The sequence below is a fragment of the Phalacrocorax carbo genome, chromosome 2 (genome assembly GCF_963921805.1).
Source record: "Phalacrocorax carbo chromosome 2, bPhaCar2.1, whole genome shotgun sequence".
Lineage (NCBI taxonomy): Eukaryota > Metazoa > Chordata > Aves > Suliformes > Phalacrocoracidae > Phalacrocorax > Phalacrocorax carbo.
In genome coordinates, this window is record NC_087514.1 from 127,651,403 (window position 1) to 127,671,464 (window position 20,062).

Below are 20,062 nucleotides of genomic sequence, written 5' to 3' on the forward strand. Positions count from 1 at the left end.
CCTCTTCATTCTCCTCCTCCTCCTCCTCTGTAAATATATCTGAAAATACTTTTACTAAGTAAAGCAAATATGGATAAGAAATTGTATGTACCACTAAAGAAAACACACATCCGGCACATGCAGGGGCTACTTCTCTCCTGAAGAGTTCCAGGCTGGTTCCCTACATGGTGGAGCTGTCAGTCTTGTCATTACTCATACACTCTAACTTCAGAAGTCCTAAGTGGAGCTTGTTGGGTTTTGTTTTTTGTTTGTTTGTTTGTTTTTCTGTTTTTACTCTGAAAGGAGCAAATTAATATGAAGTACTTTTCAGGACTAGAGGAGATGGTCCAGTTTAGGTCAGGACTAAGCCAATATGTGCTTGCACTCTGTCAGGAACAGAAGTGTGCTTTCCCTGTTGAGGAGCATTCTTGGAAAAATATACTGATCCAATGCAATCTGTTACATAGCTTTTACGGAAAGCCAGCATCATATAATTCTATAAGCCAAAAGAAGAACTTCCTACTCATCAAAAAAAAAGTAGTGCTCTCTTTTATTACAGTTCTTTTGAGTGCACTCATCTGTGAGACACAAATTCCTTCCCTGCTTCAGATGGTGCATACAAAGGTCTTCTGTATTGTCAAGAGTCACGTATCAAAGATATTTCTTTTGGAGGTTTATTTATATACAGGCTCTCTTTATTGCTCCAAGCCATCACTCTTGGAGAAAGAGTCTAATTTTTCTCTTGCATTATGAACTGAAGGTTCAAAATATATTTTAATATCCTCAAGGCTTATATAAGCACATCACAGGAAAGGAGAAAAGAGACCAAATGAAGCATAATCTTATCAAAAAGCAATTTGGCTATAGTCCACCTTTTATGTACACATTGAAAAGAGTGCTTAATGGTCACTCTCTCAACAACCCTTTCTACCTTTTGTCGCTCCGACAGCTAGAAGTCTGTCCTCAGACTAAAATCAAAACAGAGGTCAACAGACCAAGGAATTTAAAAGGGAGATTTTATGCAAAACCCTGCCATCAAAATGCCAATAGCCTTCAGAGGCAAGCATTCCTTTCACCAGAAAATAAGGTCTGCTTAAACTGAGGAGCATATTCAGACCATTAGCCCTATTGATGAGCTATGTGACTCAATGTACAATAATGCTCAATTTTTAGTCATGCCCACCTTCGACAATGCTCAAAGTAATACTCAGAATGGAAATCTTTGGTGGATATTTGGGTATTGCGGAGGTATCATAATATGGAAATGGAATGGGATTATTGACAATCATCTTATTTAATTCTTTAATAAAATAATTAAATTCTGCATTCATCTCCTCAAAACTTTAATTGAGCTTTTTGGCAGTAGGTGTATACCTAGCCACACATATTCCTATGACTTACTTAGAACCAGTGATACCGGTGCAGACCTACTTCTTTTGATCTAGACAGCCTGGGAGTAGTTTTGTCCAGGCAGACAAGCTTAAGTCTTCCCTTTTTTTTGCCATGTGTGAGCCGTCACTGGCTATATCCATTTCCAGACCTTCCCTTCCTCAAGGCTTTGCTTACCACACCACCCTCCAGACAGGCACTGGGCCAGCTTGTATTGCCCCTTGCATCACTCAAGGGCAGGAAATAATGAACAAATTCCTGTGATTCATCTCCACCTCCCTGTGGTGAAAGGAAGAGGGATTAAGATGCAGATCTCTTTCACAAAGCTCATAACATACAAGACTAACCAAAAGAAATGTTTCATAGTCAAAGCAACCAAGTGCCTGAAGAAAAAATAGAAAGTGTAAATGTTTTGCATATTAGATATACAAGTCTGGTATATCTAAAACAATCACTCTTCAAGTAATAATTATTATGATATATATGCATGAGGGCAGAATTAGGCTGCACAAGACATCATAAACTTGGCACATTCATTTACATTTCAGTACTTAGTAAACTAAATGTTCTTTTAAGCAGATGCAAATGAAGCCTTTAAAAAATATTAAAACACACCACCCCATTTCCAGGGATTTGTTACATAAAAGACAAAGATAAAAATATTTTTATATAGATAATTACAGTAACTTTTCAATAAGGTTGATGCTAAATCTTCAGCTTTACAAATCAGTCTCATTTACAGAGTTACTAATTATTAGCAAAATAAACCTGCTGCTGGGTACATGATATTGCCAGAGAAGTTTTAGCTTGATCATTTCCACTTCTCCATTGCAGAAAATGTGAACTCCAAGACTGACACATCAGGATGCCAAAGATTTTGCCTGGGGACACCAAATTGGCTCTCTCGTTAGCTTATCCAAAGACTCCTGTTGTCATGGATAACATTTGGTTTTGAATGTTCTGTGGTTTTGACAAGGTGTCAACATTTTGTTGTGAAAAGTAAAGTGCAAAGAAGAAAACAATGATTTAAAAAGCGCAGCTGAACTAAAAAGAAAGACAATGGAGCTGAAAGAAAAAGTATAGCTATAATTAGGGTACTTTCCCTCTCGCAAATATCACACCTTTGACAATGATCAATTAACACAGCTAATGCAAGGTTTTGCTGCTTTAAGCAAATAAGCACCTCATTATTCTCCATCATCTCTGCAGAAATCACATGTATGTATTAACAATATCCATCAATATTTTTCCTTGAATTCTGTACTGTAGATGACAGCCTGTGTGCTACAGCCTAGTGACAGTCTTTGGTCTGATGGTATTGCAAGAAAACTAACAAGAACACATATGGCCTATCAGGTGACTGACTTATATGGTCACTGATGGTTGTGTTAACACTTTCATAGGAGTGGTAAAGAAGGCTCAAGAACTTGTTTACCCAGGTTCGGTATGGCCAACAGATCATGCTTGTATCCTGCCAGTAATTCTCCCTAAAATTTTTAAAAGTCAATGTAAAACCATTCCAAAATATCTTGAACCAGAATACACTGGTATCCCAAGAACTTCGTAGAGGAAAGGTGATAGGTACGATACCTTAATAACAAAGTAAAAATTGCACTTCAGTATGAGTAAGTAGGTAAGTGTTAATCCTGTGGAGCTGATTTAGAAACTTCCATTAAAAATATCCCTGCATCCCTCTGTATAGGCTATGGAGTACCACATGATATTATTCAAATCTATTACATCTCAACAGAGAATGTGCAAGTCCCCTCCCTTCCATGTGTCTCCCCACTCTTTTCTGTTCCCCTATCCTTTACTGTCAGGTAACTCATTGACTCATATGCCATGTTGCCCAGCACATCTAACTTTTTCTGCCATCACTACCACGATGGAGAGAGGAAAGAGATGCTCTAAGAGGAGATGCTTTTCAGCACAGCAATATCCTATCCTTGCCTCTCCTGCAAACTACCAGAGTTAAGAAGAGAGGGACTTAACTCACCAGCTCAGAGTGTCCATTTTACTGTGTGAACACTGACTGCCTCTGTTATGGCAGTAGTTTGAGTGTGTGACTTTTCCAACTTTAGTGTTCTCAATATTTTTTGTATGCAACAGCTAGTACAGTCTGCAGTGCACATTTTATACAAAGTAATTTATGAGCTCCAGCACATCTACAGTTCAGCTTTGTTTACTCAGCTTTCCTGTCTCTCCTTTTATAGCTCCACTATCTTTCCTACTTAATGAAACTCCATTTCAAAATCCGTTAGTAATATTTGAGCTTTCATTGAGCAAAAGCAGAGAAGCTAAGCAATGCCTATTAAAGCCATGTGACATTCATTATCCTTATGTGTACTACTTACTTTTCGTCTGCTCTAATTTCCTTTTCCTATCTCCATCCAGATTAGAAAAGAAAACTGCATTTAAGGAGATAAATACTTCCCTGATGTAATACATTTACCAGGTTACATTTATGACAATTAGCAAAATACACAGGATTATCTAAAAACTCAGTTAAATCAGTGAAATACATTCTGCTTAAATGCAAAAAACTTCAGGGCAGATTAATAAATATTATCAGTCTGCAACTTACTTTTCCTCCACCTCCAATGTCATGGTCATACTAGTACAAGGTATTCAGCATTTGTCAACAATCTCCTGGGAAAGTACTAACTGAGACAGTCTATTTATATAAATAAATATCCAATATCTATAGTTAAAGTGGAAAAAAAACAACAAAACAAAAACCAAAACAAAATACTGTTTCTTCAACGTCTTAGTATGGACTGTTTCAGAAACAGTCAGTCTCAGTCCCTCCTGAGCAGTCTAGTCATTATTTTCCTCAGCTGAATTATGCTTTTTTCATTGGTCTGAGTTGAGCAATCCCAAAATGAGCAAATTTTGCATTCCCTTGATTAGTGTATTCTGAAATCTGTTGTTAGAACTGTATTTACAAACCATGGTCCTTATTCCTCCTGGATTTTCAGAGCTCCTAATCCAACATGTAGATGTAATCACAGCTGTAAATATGATTTCTTAGTCTACTGAGAGATGTACTTTTGTCCCTTGGAAAAGAAAGTAAGAAATTTTCTTAAGCCAGGATGATCTCTTATATACATGTATGCATGTATGTATGGGTGCATACATATTTACGCATATACAAATATATAAGTGAAAAACCATGTATTTATACACATCTTTTAATTTATCTCAGTTTTCCCCCTATAAGCTACTTAATCTTTTTGAAATTGTGTCTGATGTTTTGGCACCAGGAGGAGGCATAGCCCACATTCATCTGAACACAACCTTGTTTTCGAATGATGCTATTGTGCTTTTAAGGTCATTATTTTATTCTCTTAAAAAGCAGGTTCAAAGATGACATGAAATTTCCTGTAAGCAAAAGCACAGCAATACCAAAACAGACCACTGCACTAATAAAGAATGTTTTCTACTTTTTCAGTTTCAAGTAATAAGTGATAACAATATAAACAAAAATATCTTTGTGCAAGATATTTTCATTACCCTGATTATGGTGTCTCTGGCAGTGGCAGCCCCTAGAAACTGTCTGGAGTCTGCAGAATGGGAAGTCTCCCAGTGCTGGGAGAGGTGCTAGTCACAGCCTGATGCTCATTCATAAAGGTTTCAACAGACATTACATGGAGAAAGAGGGGATTCTGATGGTTAGTTGTCCACTTGCACTGCAAATCTCCATTTTAGAAACTGATAGTTTATTTTCCATTTCTTTCTCCACAAGGTTGGAGAAGTTTTTTACTTAAGAATACACACGCCTCTATAGTTCTTGTCTGTTACTTTAGTTTTATCTGTTAATATTAATCAGAACTTTTAAGCAAGTTTGTGGATTTTCTATTGAGCCCATGCTTCAAGAATTTTAACCTGTGCTTGACATGCTGCCCACTGGCACCTTTCCGGAAAGAAGGGGCTAAAGCTGAGGCCTGAGAAGGGGTTGAGTCATGGACCTGGACTGATACCTCCATCCTGTCAGGGTTATGTTTTTTGTACAGAAGGGTTTTGAAACACACACTGAGGAGTTACATAACGCTGTAGAGAGGATTAATCTTCCCAGCTCACCACTTGAATCCATATGAGCACATGTTGCAAACAGACTCTGAGCCTGCCCACTGAAAAGAATTATAGTAACCCTGTCAGTTAGAAAGTAATAGATTTTAACCTTTTAATTACTTAACTGTTCTATAAAACCAGACTGCTTTTGCAATTCCCTATCCAAATCAGTGAGAGGGTTCAATAGGCAGTGCTAACATGAGCCTCCTGCCGCTCTTCCAAAAAACTACGGAGCTAATGCAAGAACTCATTTTAATTGTCAGCACAGGAGGTGTCAGTTAGTCTGCACCATGGTCCAGCACATGGATTTGGGCATCATGAACAAAATAAGGAAATGTCAGTAGCAGAGAGGAAGGTAGTCATCAGGAGAAATGGTACTTTGTTCTTTCTTTAACCAAAGAACACCCTAACTCATGGTGAAGCATGGGGACACAAGTCAGCTTTTAGCTAAAGCCGGACTTACAACTCATAAAAATGGAATATAGCCAATCAGCAGCCTCAGTGTGGCCATAAAATCATGATAAAATTTGAAGAGTGACCAGTCTGATGTAGTACAAGCATCCCACTGTGAAATAAATACCTATATCTCTTCCTAAAAATAGATGTGTAAGAAGTAGCATACTGAAATACATCTTAAAAAAAAAAGTGCATAGGCATTACTAACAGCCATTGATATTAAGTGCAGCTGCAGGGTGCCTGTGTGGAAACACTAAATGGTAAGCATCTGTAAGCAATGAAGGGCCCATAACTTTGTAACAAAGCAATAAGCAGCAGGAAACTCATATACAGATTTATTTACTTATCAACAAATCTTTTCTCAGTGAATTATGCTTTTAATAAATCATACTGCTATTGAAAGAAGCTATTAGCCAATGTCACCATGAGTGCCATCAGAACAAAGTATCAGCGCTGTCAGTTAGTAAGCAGCAGTCTTACTGAAGTCTCATTAAATTACAGCAAAAGATCTCAGATGTTTTAGATCACATTGCACACAGGGGATTTTACTGCCTTTTTTTCCCTTCTAACTGAAGTTCTTCCCCTTGTTTCCTCTCCTCGCAGACTTTGTCTCACCACTTCACTTGAGACTTTGCAGAGTTTAAGCCAAGGCTCTCCGGAGGAGCAGAAATCTGCCCCATATTCCTCTTCCACTGCAGAAGCTGGGACTGTCTCTAAAAAGCCTACACACTTCAAAGCTACACATTACCTTTCATCAGAGGCCATGGGTCAATCAAATGAAGTGTTTGGAGAGAAAAGGAGCCAAAAGATCCCCTTTTCTGTGAAATAGAGGAAAATAAGGACATGCCTTCTGTATATAGCCACAACCATACTGCTTTTTAAGAGGAATACTTCCCCAAGATCAGTGAAATTTCCTAATGCCTACTGAGCTAGATGGAAGGGGGGGAAGAAAAAAGGAAAAAAAGGAGAAAAAATGGAAAAGGGGGGGAAAAGGAAAAAAGGGAAAAAAGAGAAAAAAGAGGGGGGGGAAGGAAAAAAGTTTTAAAAGTGAAAAAAGGAAAAAGAAAAATGGAAAAAAGAGAAAAGGAAAAAGGGAAAAGGAAGAGAGGAAAAAATAAAAAGGGTAAAAGGAAAATTAAGAAAGGGAAAAGGAAAAGAAAAAAGGAAAAAGGAAAAGAGGCTGCTTTTACAGGGTTACAAATTATTGTTTATGGCTCATGTAATTGTGATTAGATATTACGATCAGATTAATTTTTCAGTGTTGCTTGCTTTTTTTATTCTCCTCCTCCTGTACTTTGTACTACAATTTAGACAATGTGAGCAAGCCAACCACAAAAGCTTTTTAGCTTTCTTATTTTTAGGCCACGTGTTTAAGGCAGAGCAGCAGTGGAGCAGCACTGAGGTCATGTTGCTATGAACTATCCTGCCAAGCAACTTGTCAAGGGACTTCCTATACATTAGTAACTAGACACCACTAGAAAAATTGATGTCTTTGTGTGGAATTTTTTTTTTTCAATTAGAAAATTCTAATAAATGCCTCTTTTCTAACTGCTGGGCTTAACATTTCCCAAAGACATTGTAGATTTCTGGAGATTGTTAAAGCAGGGAGCCAGTTCATATTAAAAAGGTAACATACAGCTCCCATGTTTCAAAATGCTACAGGATATTTTTAGACAGCCATCAAAAATAGATTTTTAAACTTCTTGTTGGAAATAAGGGATACCATTTCTGCAATGAGCAAAATAATTTCTGTAGAGAAGAAAACCTTTAAGAAAACCTAATTTTCTTTCATTTTAAAGGAAATTAATTTTCCTTAAATTTCTTTATAATTAACTCTTCTATAATTTTAAATAAGATTAAACTCACAGTCTAAAAAAAAGCTTTCTTTTCTTGCTTAAAGCAAGTCACTCATTAACTGTAAATAATGTAATGGAGCCTTTGTTATCCTCTAGCCATATTACTCAGCTACAACCATGGCAGAGGCTATAGATGATGTCTTATGGCTTGAGGCTTATTTCCTTTGCCTGTGGCTGTCATTGCTGCTCATGTGAGAACACTGTTACACCTAGACTTTAAGTGGCCGTTTGCCTGATGGTATCCTGTAACTCAGTAAGAGGCCTGACCCTCCAGATAAGGATACAGAATTACTAAAACACATATTCTCCCACACTGATAAGAAGAGCCAAAATACCTTGATTTATTCATACTGACCCTTAAAATAAAAAAATTAAGAAAATAACTATATGATGCCTTCCTGACCTTAAAGGTTACTTACCAAAACTTTACCGTCCAAGAACTACAAGGCACATGCCTAACACATACCTCAGAAAGTCTTTGTTTACACCTAGAACATGACAAAGTGTCCCTTGAGTCCCCATAGTCTATCACAGATGAAGCAAACTCTGCTTGCAGGCAAGTTCTAAGGCAACTTGTATTGGTGGTCCCAGAAACACCCACTTGCTCCAGTCATCTTACAGCAGGGACTTTTAAATGCCCCCAAAAGCCGTGGCAAGCAACCCTGTTGGTGCGGTGCACAGATACAATGGACACAACAGTGAAGCCTCTTAAACGCCCATAAGTCAGAAGTGGCCATCAGAGTTTACACAGTGTTTCACACAAGTTACACATACACAGAAAAAGGCTGATTTCCTTTCAGTGAAGGAAGGTTGTAGGACTACTGCAGGTCTTAAGAGGGTGTGTGTAAGAACAGACCTATTTTTAAATACTACAAACTGATTTTTGATACATAGGAAATGAGTCTGATGTGATCATAAGGGAACCAAAGTATGACCTTCTCAGCAGCTGAAGATGGAGAGCTTAGACTGGACTAAGTCAATGATTATAGGACTTATTGTAGCATCCTCTTAGGCTGTAACAGAAAAAGTCCATGCTGCTACTTTTTTGTACTTCAGTTTGGGGGGTTGTGAAGACTTCATTTAACTACATGTACTTGCTATTGATAAATTTCTGCAGTGGTCTGGCAGGAAGAAAAAGAAGGGTTTGTCTAAATGTAGTTCCTCAGCATAGTGTCCATCTGCTTTTAGCTTACTCTAAAAAAAAGGTCCAGGGAGTGAGTTCTTTTTCACAACTCACTTGAATTAAGAAAGGTTACTTTGCATTTCCAATGCAAACAACTTAATCTGTTGCAGATCTTTTAAAGATAGTGTAGAAATAGTAAGAAAAAAAAATTTTAAAAATCAGCTCCTAGGCTGTATCATTGTAAAACTTTCAGAAGAAGGCAACAATCATAAAATCCCTTGGTTTTTAATCTTTTTATTTTCTTTTGTATTTAAAAAACTAAAACAGCTCTGATGAAGAAAAAGTTAGAAACTGACTGAGGAATCAAAATAAATACTGAAACTATGATGAAAATTGTATTTGGAGTGGGATTCTCAAAAGACATCTCTCTCTGAAGCTGCTGCTGCTGCTGCCACAGTTTGAATATTGCTCTGTGCTAACATGGCAGAAAATACCCTGGATGAGCAGGTACAGTCAGTTTATCCTATCCTAAGGATTCGTTAAAATGCCTAAGGAGAACACAAATAGAGAAAACCTCCTATCCGCTTCTAGTCATTCTAGGAGGATTGTTTTTGAGTTTGGTCAGAGTAAAACTGCTGAAGATCGTCCTTCTGTTAAGATCCAAACCCAAATGACAAAGACAGTGAAATCCTGCATTTCATCCCACAGACAGGTAATCCTTACTCAGCTCCCTACCCAGCTCCTCGCACACCACTCTTACTGGCTGCAGTGTCAGCTTGGAGCAGTCTGGAACTTCCATGAAATTGCAGGTGGGTTGCTGGAGTTGCTTTAGTTATAATAATCATTCCTTTAACTAATAATTACTGAGAAAAAGTGTTATGTGAATTCTTAAATGGTGGTTAAGTAACTGTGAAAGTCCCATATTCAAGCTTACTAAATTCAGATCAAAACTAGTAAGAGCTAGCATCCCAAGCTTGAATCGCTTCTTGTACAGAATGAAAAAAAATCTAATTTAGTGATAAAAACTAAATCAATTTTAAACTGAGTTTAAATCGAATTCAGAATATTGAAAAATGTGGCAATTAAGAAATTAACCCATCTTCAGTTTTGGAAGCTTGAATTTCTTTCCCAAAAGAGGGCATACGCATGGGAGTGGGGGATGTGGGGAGAGATTAATTAGAAATTTCTAGCTTCTATGTTTTAGATCAAATCCAGAAGAAGAAACCAAGAATAAGTTATTGTGTACTTATATCCATTTCCATTATAGTCATTTCATATCATAATGTTGTACTAATTACTAAGCTTTTAAGAAGTATGCTGAGGAATGTTTCAGTGTATTCTGTGAGCTCAGAATTACCCCTGAAGCTGAACTTCTGTTCCTGAAGTGTTCATTTGGTCTTGTAGCTAGGCCGACAGAGCGAGGCTGTACCTCTGAACAGTGTACTAGGTACCTCGCTTCACTCTGACACCCTAAAGTCCTAATGGGACACTGAAATGTAATCCTATGACAAACAGGCATTGCTAGTTACTTGTCTCCCACTGACCTACGTTCCTGGGCCCAACTGACAATTATTTTCAGTACTGGGTAAACCTGAACATATCCATACAGTCATTTTGAGGCATTATTCCCAAAGGTCTTATGTCTTAAAATATTTTTAAAACATTGTTCTGCAATGAGCAGTTGTTATTTTTTTCTGCCGATATTGAATAAGCCTAACTGCTTCAGAGGTTCATTTTTTTCTTCTTAAAAAAAAAAAAAGAGGCAAAAAAAGGAAAACAAACCCAAAACATTTAGCTAAAATGAATGTTTTACCAAATTTTGTGTCTGCAATTTGCAGCTCTGTTGAAAAAACAAGATTATTTTTTAAGATAAATTCTGCTTTTATTCAAGAACAGTCTCATGTTATTTTAATACCTATTCATTTCTGTTTCCCAGTGGTACAGAAATACATGAAAATCAAAAATATGATAGGCAGTCTGGGAAATTTATTCATACTGAGAAAATGTCTTGGAATAGCTTCCAGTCAAATTATACACAGGGGTGCATGTAGGATGGATTGTGGGAATTCTTTTATCCTAAACAATTTCTCTTTCCCTATTTATCAGTGGTTCAGCTACTTCACTGATAAGAAAATTGACCTGCAATTTCTTTCTGCCTGCATTAATCATGTCTGTTATAGGTTTGAAGCACCCCTTCATGGTGCAAAAGAATCACAATTTATCATTCAGGACCAAGACAGAGAAATGAATGTTAGGTTTACTTCTTTCATTTACATACATTGAAAACTCTTCTCACCATGCCCACTCATCACTATACCATACTGGAGAAAAGCAGCTCTTATCCTTCCAGATTAAGATCATTTTTTTTTCCCTATATTAAGGTATGGTTTACAAATTTGAAAGTACTTTCTTTGAATAACTTTCCCGAAACATGAGTTCAAGGAATGATGGGAGCCTCTTCTAAATGCCAAAAGACAGCAATGACAACAAACAACAAACATCCCCCAGAAAAATTTTACGTAGCCACTGTCTACCTTATGGTAAGTATTCATTTTTTAATTAATTAATTAGTTACATTAATTGTCATATACTTATTTAAAATCGATAACACTAATATAAACACAGTCTCAATGTGTACCCATCTGTCCATGTTCAAATTTATTCTTGTAGGTTTATGTCTATCTTGTATGTCTATGTATAGACATACAAAATCATTACATAGAAATGCATGCTATGCATTATATGCATTAACGATAAGTTTCATTCTTTGGGACTAACAAAACAGGAAAGAAAAACTCACCGTTCTTCTTATAGAACATGATTTCTCCCTTGAATTCCACCTTTTCCTCCAATGATTTCTCAATTTGAAGAATCATCTGCTCATTTGTCTCAGCACCAAGTAAAAATTTACAGCTGCAGCTCTTCTGCATGACTTCAGTTCGTGCAAATCCAGCCAGCTCACAGAAGCCATCTGAGCAGTAAACAATAGGGAATCCCTTAGCCACCTGAGCATTTGCAAGAATGAAGTTACTATCTGTAGAAGAACAGAAAAGTAAAACATAAATTACAGTCTGAATTCTACATCATTTGACATAATACTTCCTTTAGCTTCACAGGAAGGCACAACTGGACATACATTTAAAAGCAAAGTCCCAACTGCCCGCAGACAGGAATGCAACCTCTGGTTTTATCCTAGTCATCTGAAATGAAATCAAGTCTAACAGTCCACAAAGCACCTTCATACGATGGTTCCTCATGACTCTGTACAGCTTGCTTCATTGCATCCTCAAGGAATAATTCACAATAACTACCTCTGAGATAGATGCTAGCGCATTAAAACAACCACTTGACCAAAGACTGGTGACAACCATGGAAGCTTTAGAGAAATTTCAAAGGTGTTACGTTATGCTGCCGTTCAGACTGCTTTGCACTCCGAAGAGAGACAGCTATATCTTAAAAAACCCTAATCTCTCTATGCTCTCAATAAGCTGAAGTTGATCTTTTTTATTTTTTTTTTGTGAGGGAAAAAGATTTAATCAAAAACCATTGTCAGCTCTCTTCTGGAGCCCCACCATAATTCCCCCATATGAAACAGGCACATCAAAGATTCACCATCCTGTTACACCTTAGTGCACTTTGTAATTTTTCAGGGTGTGTAAGTTGCAGCTGTCAGGTATGATAAAGTCAAGAATAGTGTGTTCACATGGACATCAATCAACAAAAAGTGATGTTCTAATTTGAGTTCAAATGTTTGGCAAAGCTTGCAGCCTAACAGCTCATTTTCATCCCTTGCTGAAGTGTCTTTGAAGGTTTTGTGCCTTAGACTCTCATCTTCAGCTTATGTAAACGGCTCTAGCACATCACAGTCTTTTAAAATGATCATGGAGACCCTTTCCAGATAATATATGAAGTTCTCCTACATTTTTTTTTGCCTGTGTTTCCTTATCTTAAAGTGAAAAAAAGAAGTTTTAAGGGAGGAATCTGCCTACATTTCACATTGAGGGAGGAAAGACTATTTTTCGCCTGTTGCTTATTAAAGAATGTTTACCTTACAGCTTGCTGGTGGGAGCTTAGGAGCAGTCTAGTCCCAAGACAGATACCTCTAATTTTTCAGAATTATGTGTATGTGGATTCATGTGTATGTATTAAGGGAAAATACTATTAACTAACCCAGAATCCCTTGATAAATATTCATAAATTTAAAGAGAAAAATGAACTATTTTAATGGAAAACTCAGGTTGGTATGCCTAATCCCTATACAGGGATATATTATTCATGAACGGGTATAGGAGGGAGAGAATTCATAAAGTAAAACAGAGGAAAAATAGGTCTGTTTCAGCCTTAACTGTCACAAGAGTTCTACATCCATGAAATTCCAACAACTTCAGCTACATTGCTCTTTATTTACCCAAGGGATAAAATACTACGGCTGATCCTGCTAAGATTTCAGTATTTTAAAGGCAATGCTGAGGCTTATTAAATGATCAATTTGCTCTTAAGACTTTGCTTCAGTTACTCACCTTGTGCTTAAATCTAATTAAAATCTTTCAATAAATGATTTTTAGATTAAAACAAACTTCTCTCGTTTGTCAATAATGTGATTTAAAAAGGCATTCTGGTTCAGTGTGGTGCTTGATTTAGCCTGTCATTTTTATTTGCCTAACTAGGGAATAAGTATCATTACCATTCATGCTGGTCCCCTTGCCAACACAAAACTAAATCCCAACACTGCCAAAAGAATTAAAATCATATGCTTGCAGTGCAGTTTAACGATGGCATTACAGTGTAAGCCCTGCAGGTCATACATCCCAAATGCATCTGTAGCTATCAAATTAATTTACTCCTGGGTTTCTGATTGTTTAAGATAGAATTATGTGATGCAAAGACTTTTTTTTTTTTTTAATTCTAATTGTTGTGAATTGCATGAAGCAGAATATGGAACACTGGAAGGACAGAAAGGGTAGGGAGTGTGCTCTTGGAGTGCAGAAGTGTTTGAATTATGAACAGAAATACACTGGAGCTTATCAAGCATATCACAATTTTATGAAAAATGTAAGATGGCCAAACTCTGCTGTCATTTACATCAAAATAAACCCAGAATACTTTTGGTTACTTTAACATTCACAGCAGAAAACAATTTACTTCTAAAAGCTCAATCCAGTGCCAGTTAGAATAAGAGGCAGTCTTTCTGTCAACATCAGAGGATATCTGATAAGGCTTGTAAGCCTAATTTTGCTGAACATTTTGAGTACAACAGTAGAGCATCAGCTCCAGGAAAACACAATCAGAATTATATTTTCTGATTTTCTTGAGCTTGAAATTCAACTCAAAAGACTGAAAGATGGGCTTGTAATCCCAAACTAGTAGATTAAGGGAAATATTTAAAGGATTTATTGAAAAAAATCCTTGTAATATTTAAGGATCTAGTAAAATAATACTGTCCAATAATCATCTGTTTCATCAAATTCTTCAGTAATATTTATTAAATTATAATTAACATCTACCTACTACAGAAAGCAAATTTTTCTTCAAACATTTCTCAAAATATTCTGGTTCAAAATTTATTTACTTCTGTGATTTATTTTTGTAGCTTCGAATTTTATTATCACTTGCTATTCCTAGTGCACATAAAGCGCCATAAAATATTTCAAAAAAACTAGAATTGAGGGTGAAATTTATATCATTCAGGCTTCTGTGTGACACAAATAACAAACCCAGCATTTAATTCTATAATCTTCAGTGATAGCTAGCTAGATATTAAAACAAAGAGCAGGAAGAATGACATTTGATTTAGAATAATTTATTAGAAATCTATGGACTGGAAGACAGAATTTTTGCTTACCTTTGAACTTAAAGTAAGAAAGTTGCAATGAGTGATACAAACATACTGGTCTGAATATTTTGGTATATGTTTATATGTAGATTGTGACACTTCCATAATAATAAAGAAGAAATTGAATTCCATATTGTTCTTTCAGCACATCAGCATGAATATTAAGTTATTTTATTCAGACTAGTTGGACTTGATGATCAGGAGACAGTACTAGGTAGTTTGTCTTTTTTTTTTTTAGATAAGAAAATACATCCAAGCTAAATTCAAGACCTGTTGAGAATGATGCAGCCTTGAGCCTTTTGGACCGTTTAGGAGTACCGGGCATGTGCAAAACAGAGTAAAACTGCTGCAAATGTGCGTACTACTTGAAAGAACAGAAAGAAACCATGAGTAGCACTCTTCAGCTCAGAAATTGTTAAGTGTTTTAAGTCTGCGCAAAATAAATAAAAGTATTCAAATTGTGTATTTGTATATTAACTTTGGATAAAAATACCTGGTTGTGCGTTCAAGCCTGTGTGTGATGTGTACAAGATGATTTTAAAGTGCCTCTGTTAAAGATGGGACAAAAAGCCTAGACACAAAAAAATCCAACAATGTTCACTAAGTTTTCCTTTAGCAGCAAGTCAGCAGAGAGGGATGAATATCACGGAGGTATTCCACAACTATTCAGCACGATTTAAGAGCAGATTTGTTTCAACTATGCTTCTTTTCTTTTATGTTCATTTTCTGTGAAGATCAAATGACTTTCACATGAAAGTTCGAAGGAAGAATATTAGAAGCTTGCATGCTTGCATTTCCTTTGGAAGCAGGACACACTGGAGTGGATAGGACATTGACCAACAGAAGACTTGCACGATTTCCAGAACCCTCTGCCTCATACATAACACAAACTTGGAGACAAGTAAACAAGCTGAACCAGAACCACGCTAACTACACCTTCAATTAGAGGCTTACACCATGTTGCCCTGTTTCAATGGCCTGATACCCAAAAATTATAACCTAAAAACCAGAACAAATTTATAGCACATGCCATTAGATACAGAGAGGCAGGTTCATTAAACATCCCATGACAGAGTTTTAGAATTGAGATCATTAAAGGCAAAGGCTATTATGCAATCCTCTGCTTCATAATTAATGCACACAATTTATCTGACTGTTTGTAATGAGACCATGTTACAATTAAACTCAGCACTCCCTTGATAAATCTTAGTGTCATCTTATTTAGCGAAAAATGACAAAAGGGTTTTTGCTTTAATACTGTAGCTATGTCTGCTATAAATCTCGTTGTGCTTCCCCAGTCCTTGTAACGGTTCTTTTCAATCAAAGTCCAGATGGTTTCTGCAAGTCTTCATCTTTATCAGTGAAAATAACATCTATCCGACTTCTTATGCAACTGAGGATGGCCAACCACCATTCTAATTTTAAATATTGAATTATTTATGAATTAAAAAGAAAGGGAAAAAAACTACAGAAGAAAAAAAAATGCTAGCAATCAAAGAAGCTGCATTAATTAAGGTAGTAACTCATAGTTACTCTATCGAATAGAGAACAGTCCATAATTCTTCTGGATGAAGGTTTTATTCTACAGTTCCTACATGGGCAACTTAACAAGAGAAGTCTCATTCCAAGTTCCTGGAAATTATTGTTTCAGAGAACAGTTAAGATTACCTAACTGAATTATTCAAATAGCATATGAAAACCTTTAGCTTTATGTTGGCACATTTAGATGCAAGTTTAATTAGAGTTTAATCTCATTTACCAACTACTATCCTTTGAATCTGATTGAGACCAAAATTATCTTATAATGCATACACTTCCAATTAAAGTTCCTTTTGAAAATCTCAGTACATTTAACTGGGTCACTAATGTGAGTCTAAGATTCATCCAGATCTAGGTGAGTCAGAAAGACAGACAGTTGGTTATGCTAGTACCTCTTCCCACTCTTCACTAAAAAACAATATCGTATATTCCAGTGAATTTACAGTAGTAGAGTCAAAGGTAGAACTATTGCATAATAAAATACAAGTATGGACTGATGAACAATGGACTATCACTGTAAGATGTATAAATGATTTAACTGGCCAAGACATTTCAAATAAAGGCTAACATTACAAGGAAATATATCCATAAAATTGGGTAACAGTTACAAATTTGGAGTACAAAACAATACTCGAAGTACCTAGTTCTATGGACTCAGCTCAAGGGTGAGCCACCATAGCTCCCACTTAATCTGCATTGCCAAAATGAATTCCCTCTATGTAGAAAAGTTCTGAATTCAGCAGCTAAGAAATCAACCTTTCTCTTTGTATTTACAATAATATTTAGTCTGACAGTAAGAATGCTTTACTGTATTCAATATTTATAGCTACAAAAAGAGTTAATCTGTAATGCAGTTCAGTGTAGAGACATCCAAGCAAAACTTGGGCATCTGGATGCTAAATCATCTCCTAGTCTTATTGATAAACACAGACCATAAGCCATTTAAGAGACTCAGTGTTTAACAATCTCGAACCCAGCTTTCAGTGCCATTAGTGCATCAGGTCAATACTAGAATAATGACTGCAGCTTTCTTCATTACCAGTCAAAGTACCTATTCCTAGAACAAAGCAGATCAAAAAGCCAGACAGTTTCAGAGGGAAATAAAATCAAAAGCAAAACTAAAAATAACCCTCATGGTGAAATGGGCTCCTGGGATCCTAGAGAGGGAAAAAAAAATTGCTTCTCCATTGGAAATCTCTGTTTCTGTTCCTTTTCTAATTTCAGCCTCATTTGCATTTACCTGAACTCCAAAGTATAAGGATCGAAAAGGACTTTGTTCAAATAGTAGCAATGACATTACTGCTCATTTGTTGTCACAGAGCAAATAAACAATCAGTGCAATTGTAATGGGTGAATTATAGTAAAGGAGAGGAACTTTTAGAAGAGATGGCTTTGAAGTTCTTCAGAATTAAACTCCACTAGCAGAAGCAGACATCTACATCTTCTCCTCAGAAGGAAATATTAATTAGTCTAAGATACATCTTTTTACTATCTCCTTGATATTTACCTGGCATTACAAAATCACTTTACATGTACGTGATGTGCAAAAACAATTTTAATCCAATAGATGAAATTGAATCAAGGTTGCAACGAAATATTTCTTTTCCTACCCTTAAGCTGTGTTGATTTTGACAAAATGTAGTTTTTCAGTAAAAAACTATTACATTCTATTTGACCAGCTTTATTTGTGTTATTGATTGTGCAGGGACTGCCAGCACACAGTACTGACATAACTAAAAAAGCTATATTGCAGTTGTCAAACATTTACATGCTAGCGTGCTTTTTTATATGCATTGAAATGCTGCAAGTGAAACAGCACTTGCTGATGGAAAACACAGACAAAAGAAGACATTAGCAGTGAAGAGACACGGCAACTTGTGAGTCGCCAGCACATTGCAACAACGCGCAGTGTCATCCAGAAGTTTCTCAATGGGAATTGAAGGTGCTTGTTTGCCTGGCAGAACTGAACCCTCTATCCCTCACAAAGGAGTTCACCTGTAGTTTAGTGTTTTCTGCATGTGCCCACTGGAGAGCAGAGCGCACAGATTCCTGCCTCCAAAGGAAGCACGTTTTGCAATTTCTCCAATAAAATACATGGAAATTTCAAGTTTATCCAGTGGGCAGAAGGGCCACTAGTGTAACCCAGCTATATTTAATTTGCTTTCTTTTCCAGACTGTCCTGTTGATTTAAAATACACTTGGAATGGCAGAAATGGAATTGCTGTAAGTCAAACTAACACACTGAATTCTCATACGCTCAAATCATATAGCCTAATGATTTAAAAGCCTGGGATCGTGACTTGGTTTCAAGCTTTCGAGTGGAGAAAAGTTTGCAGTTGAACAGTCCTGAGTAGAAACATTATCAAAGACAAGAGCCACATCCTCCTCAGGCATTTACCAATGTGATCCTGCCCACACCTTCCTTTATCACTTGTCTGAAATAGGAATGGAGGGTTGAAAGCTGGTTTGTTTACAGCTGTTTTAAGCACTGTGTCACTACTCTCAGTTGATGCTCAGTTTACAGACATACCAGATTTTCACCATTGCATATTTTGTGGTTTTAGCATCCTACACATGCCTTTACTTAATATCATGCCTGATGAACCTGTTTACAATACTATTGCTGTGGAGAGCCCTTTGGATATTTGTCCTCAATGTAGGTATTGCTACTGATTTTGCAATATATCCGAGCAGCCAGATGTTACAGAAGCTGCTAACAGAGCTAGTGGAAGAATACAGGAAATATATTAATGAGCTGTTATTCCTGCACACCTGAGGGGAAGAACATAAGCTAGACATTTTGAACCCAGTGTGAAATGCCTTTAAAAGACCATGCCCTTGCCTCTCTGAAATCTAAAGCTCCTTTCGTCTTATGAGACTATGTTGATTATGGAGTGGTAGATCAGGGACTTGGAAAATATTCTCATGCCAGCTACACTGGAAATAAGGAACTGGATTTCTTTACAATGTGATGATTTGGGGTTGAAGGACTATTTACCTACTATTGATAAAGTTTTATCATCACTTGAAATGAGTAGATTTTGTGGAAATTTTTTTCCCCTTTAGAAGTCACAGTAGAAAAAAAATCACTGTGGTACACTAGATTCTATACAGAAGAGAAAGTTATCAGTAAATAAATAAAGAAAATATTTTCAACACAGAAATATAAAGGGATCTGAGCACAAAGAGAGTGGAAAAGCTTCATGGTCCTTCCCCTTGCTTCTAGTGTACAAGGCCAGTTGAATCTATTTACTGTCCACATGCTGAGCACACAGACCTTTCAGCCACTATTCATAAAAGGAATGGAGAATGAATTACACTTGCAGCCCTGGAAGTAACCATAGAAGAAACTGAGAACAAGCTAGGCCCTCTGGATGCTAGAGACTCCAGTGAGGCAGCAGTCATAAATGTACTAATATGCCTCTGGCAACAGTGGGACATCTCATGCCACTGTTTCTCACCTGAACAAAAGGATCTATCCTCAAAACACACCCAGACCCAGGTCTAGGTTTAATGTGAAGGCAAAAGGGACAGTGGTCATCCTGGCTTAGCACCATCTGCCTCGTGCAGCACTTGCACTCCACAGAGGGTGATGCAGCATCCTCAGGTTTTCACCCATCACTGTCACAGACACATCTGGTCCTGCACATAGTAATAGCACACAGCTTTTGCATATGATCTTCATTTCCACATACAAGCTACCCAAACAACAATATCCATGCCTTTCTCATGTTAAAACTACTGGCTGTTCAAATATCATGTTACTATTATATTCTCTGAATAAGAGACAGTATTCATTTAATATGAGTTCTATAC

The 20,062-nt window shown here is 36.7% G+C and overlaps 1 protein-coding gene across 1 annotated transcript in view; it reads right to left on the reverse strand.

The window, feature by feature from the left end:
* Window positions 1-20,062, reverse strand: part of KCNH8 (potassium voltage-gated channel subfamily H member 8) — a 166,019-nt gene that overhangs the window by 126,779 nt on the left and 19,178 nt on the right. Inside the window, exon 3 of the mRNA XM_064441809.1 lies at window positions 11,675-11,908. Within this exon, the coding sequence (XP_064297879.1) occupies window positions 11,675-11,908 (234 nt within the window). The remainder of the gene's footprint in view (window positions 1-11,674; window positions 11,909-20,062) is intronic.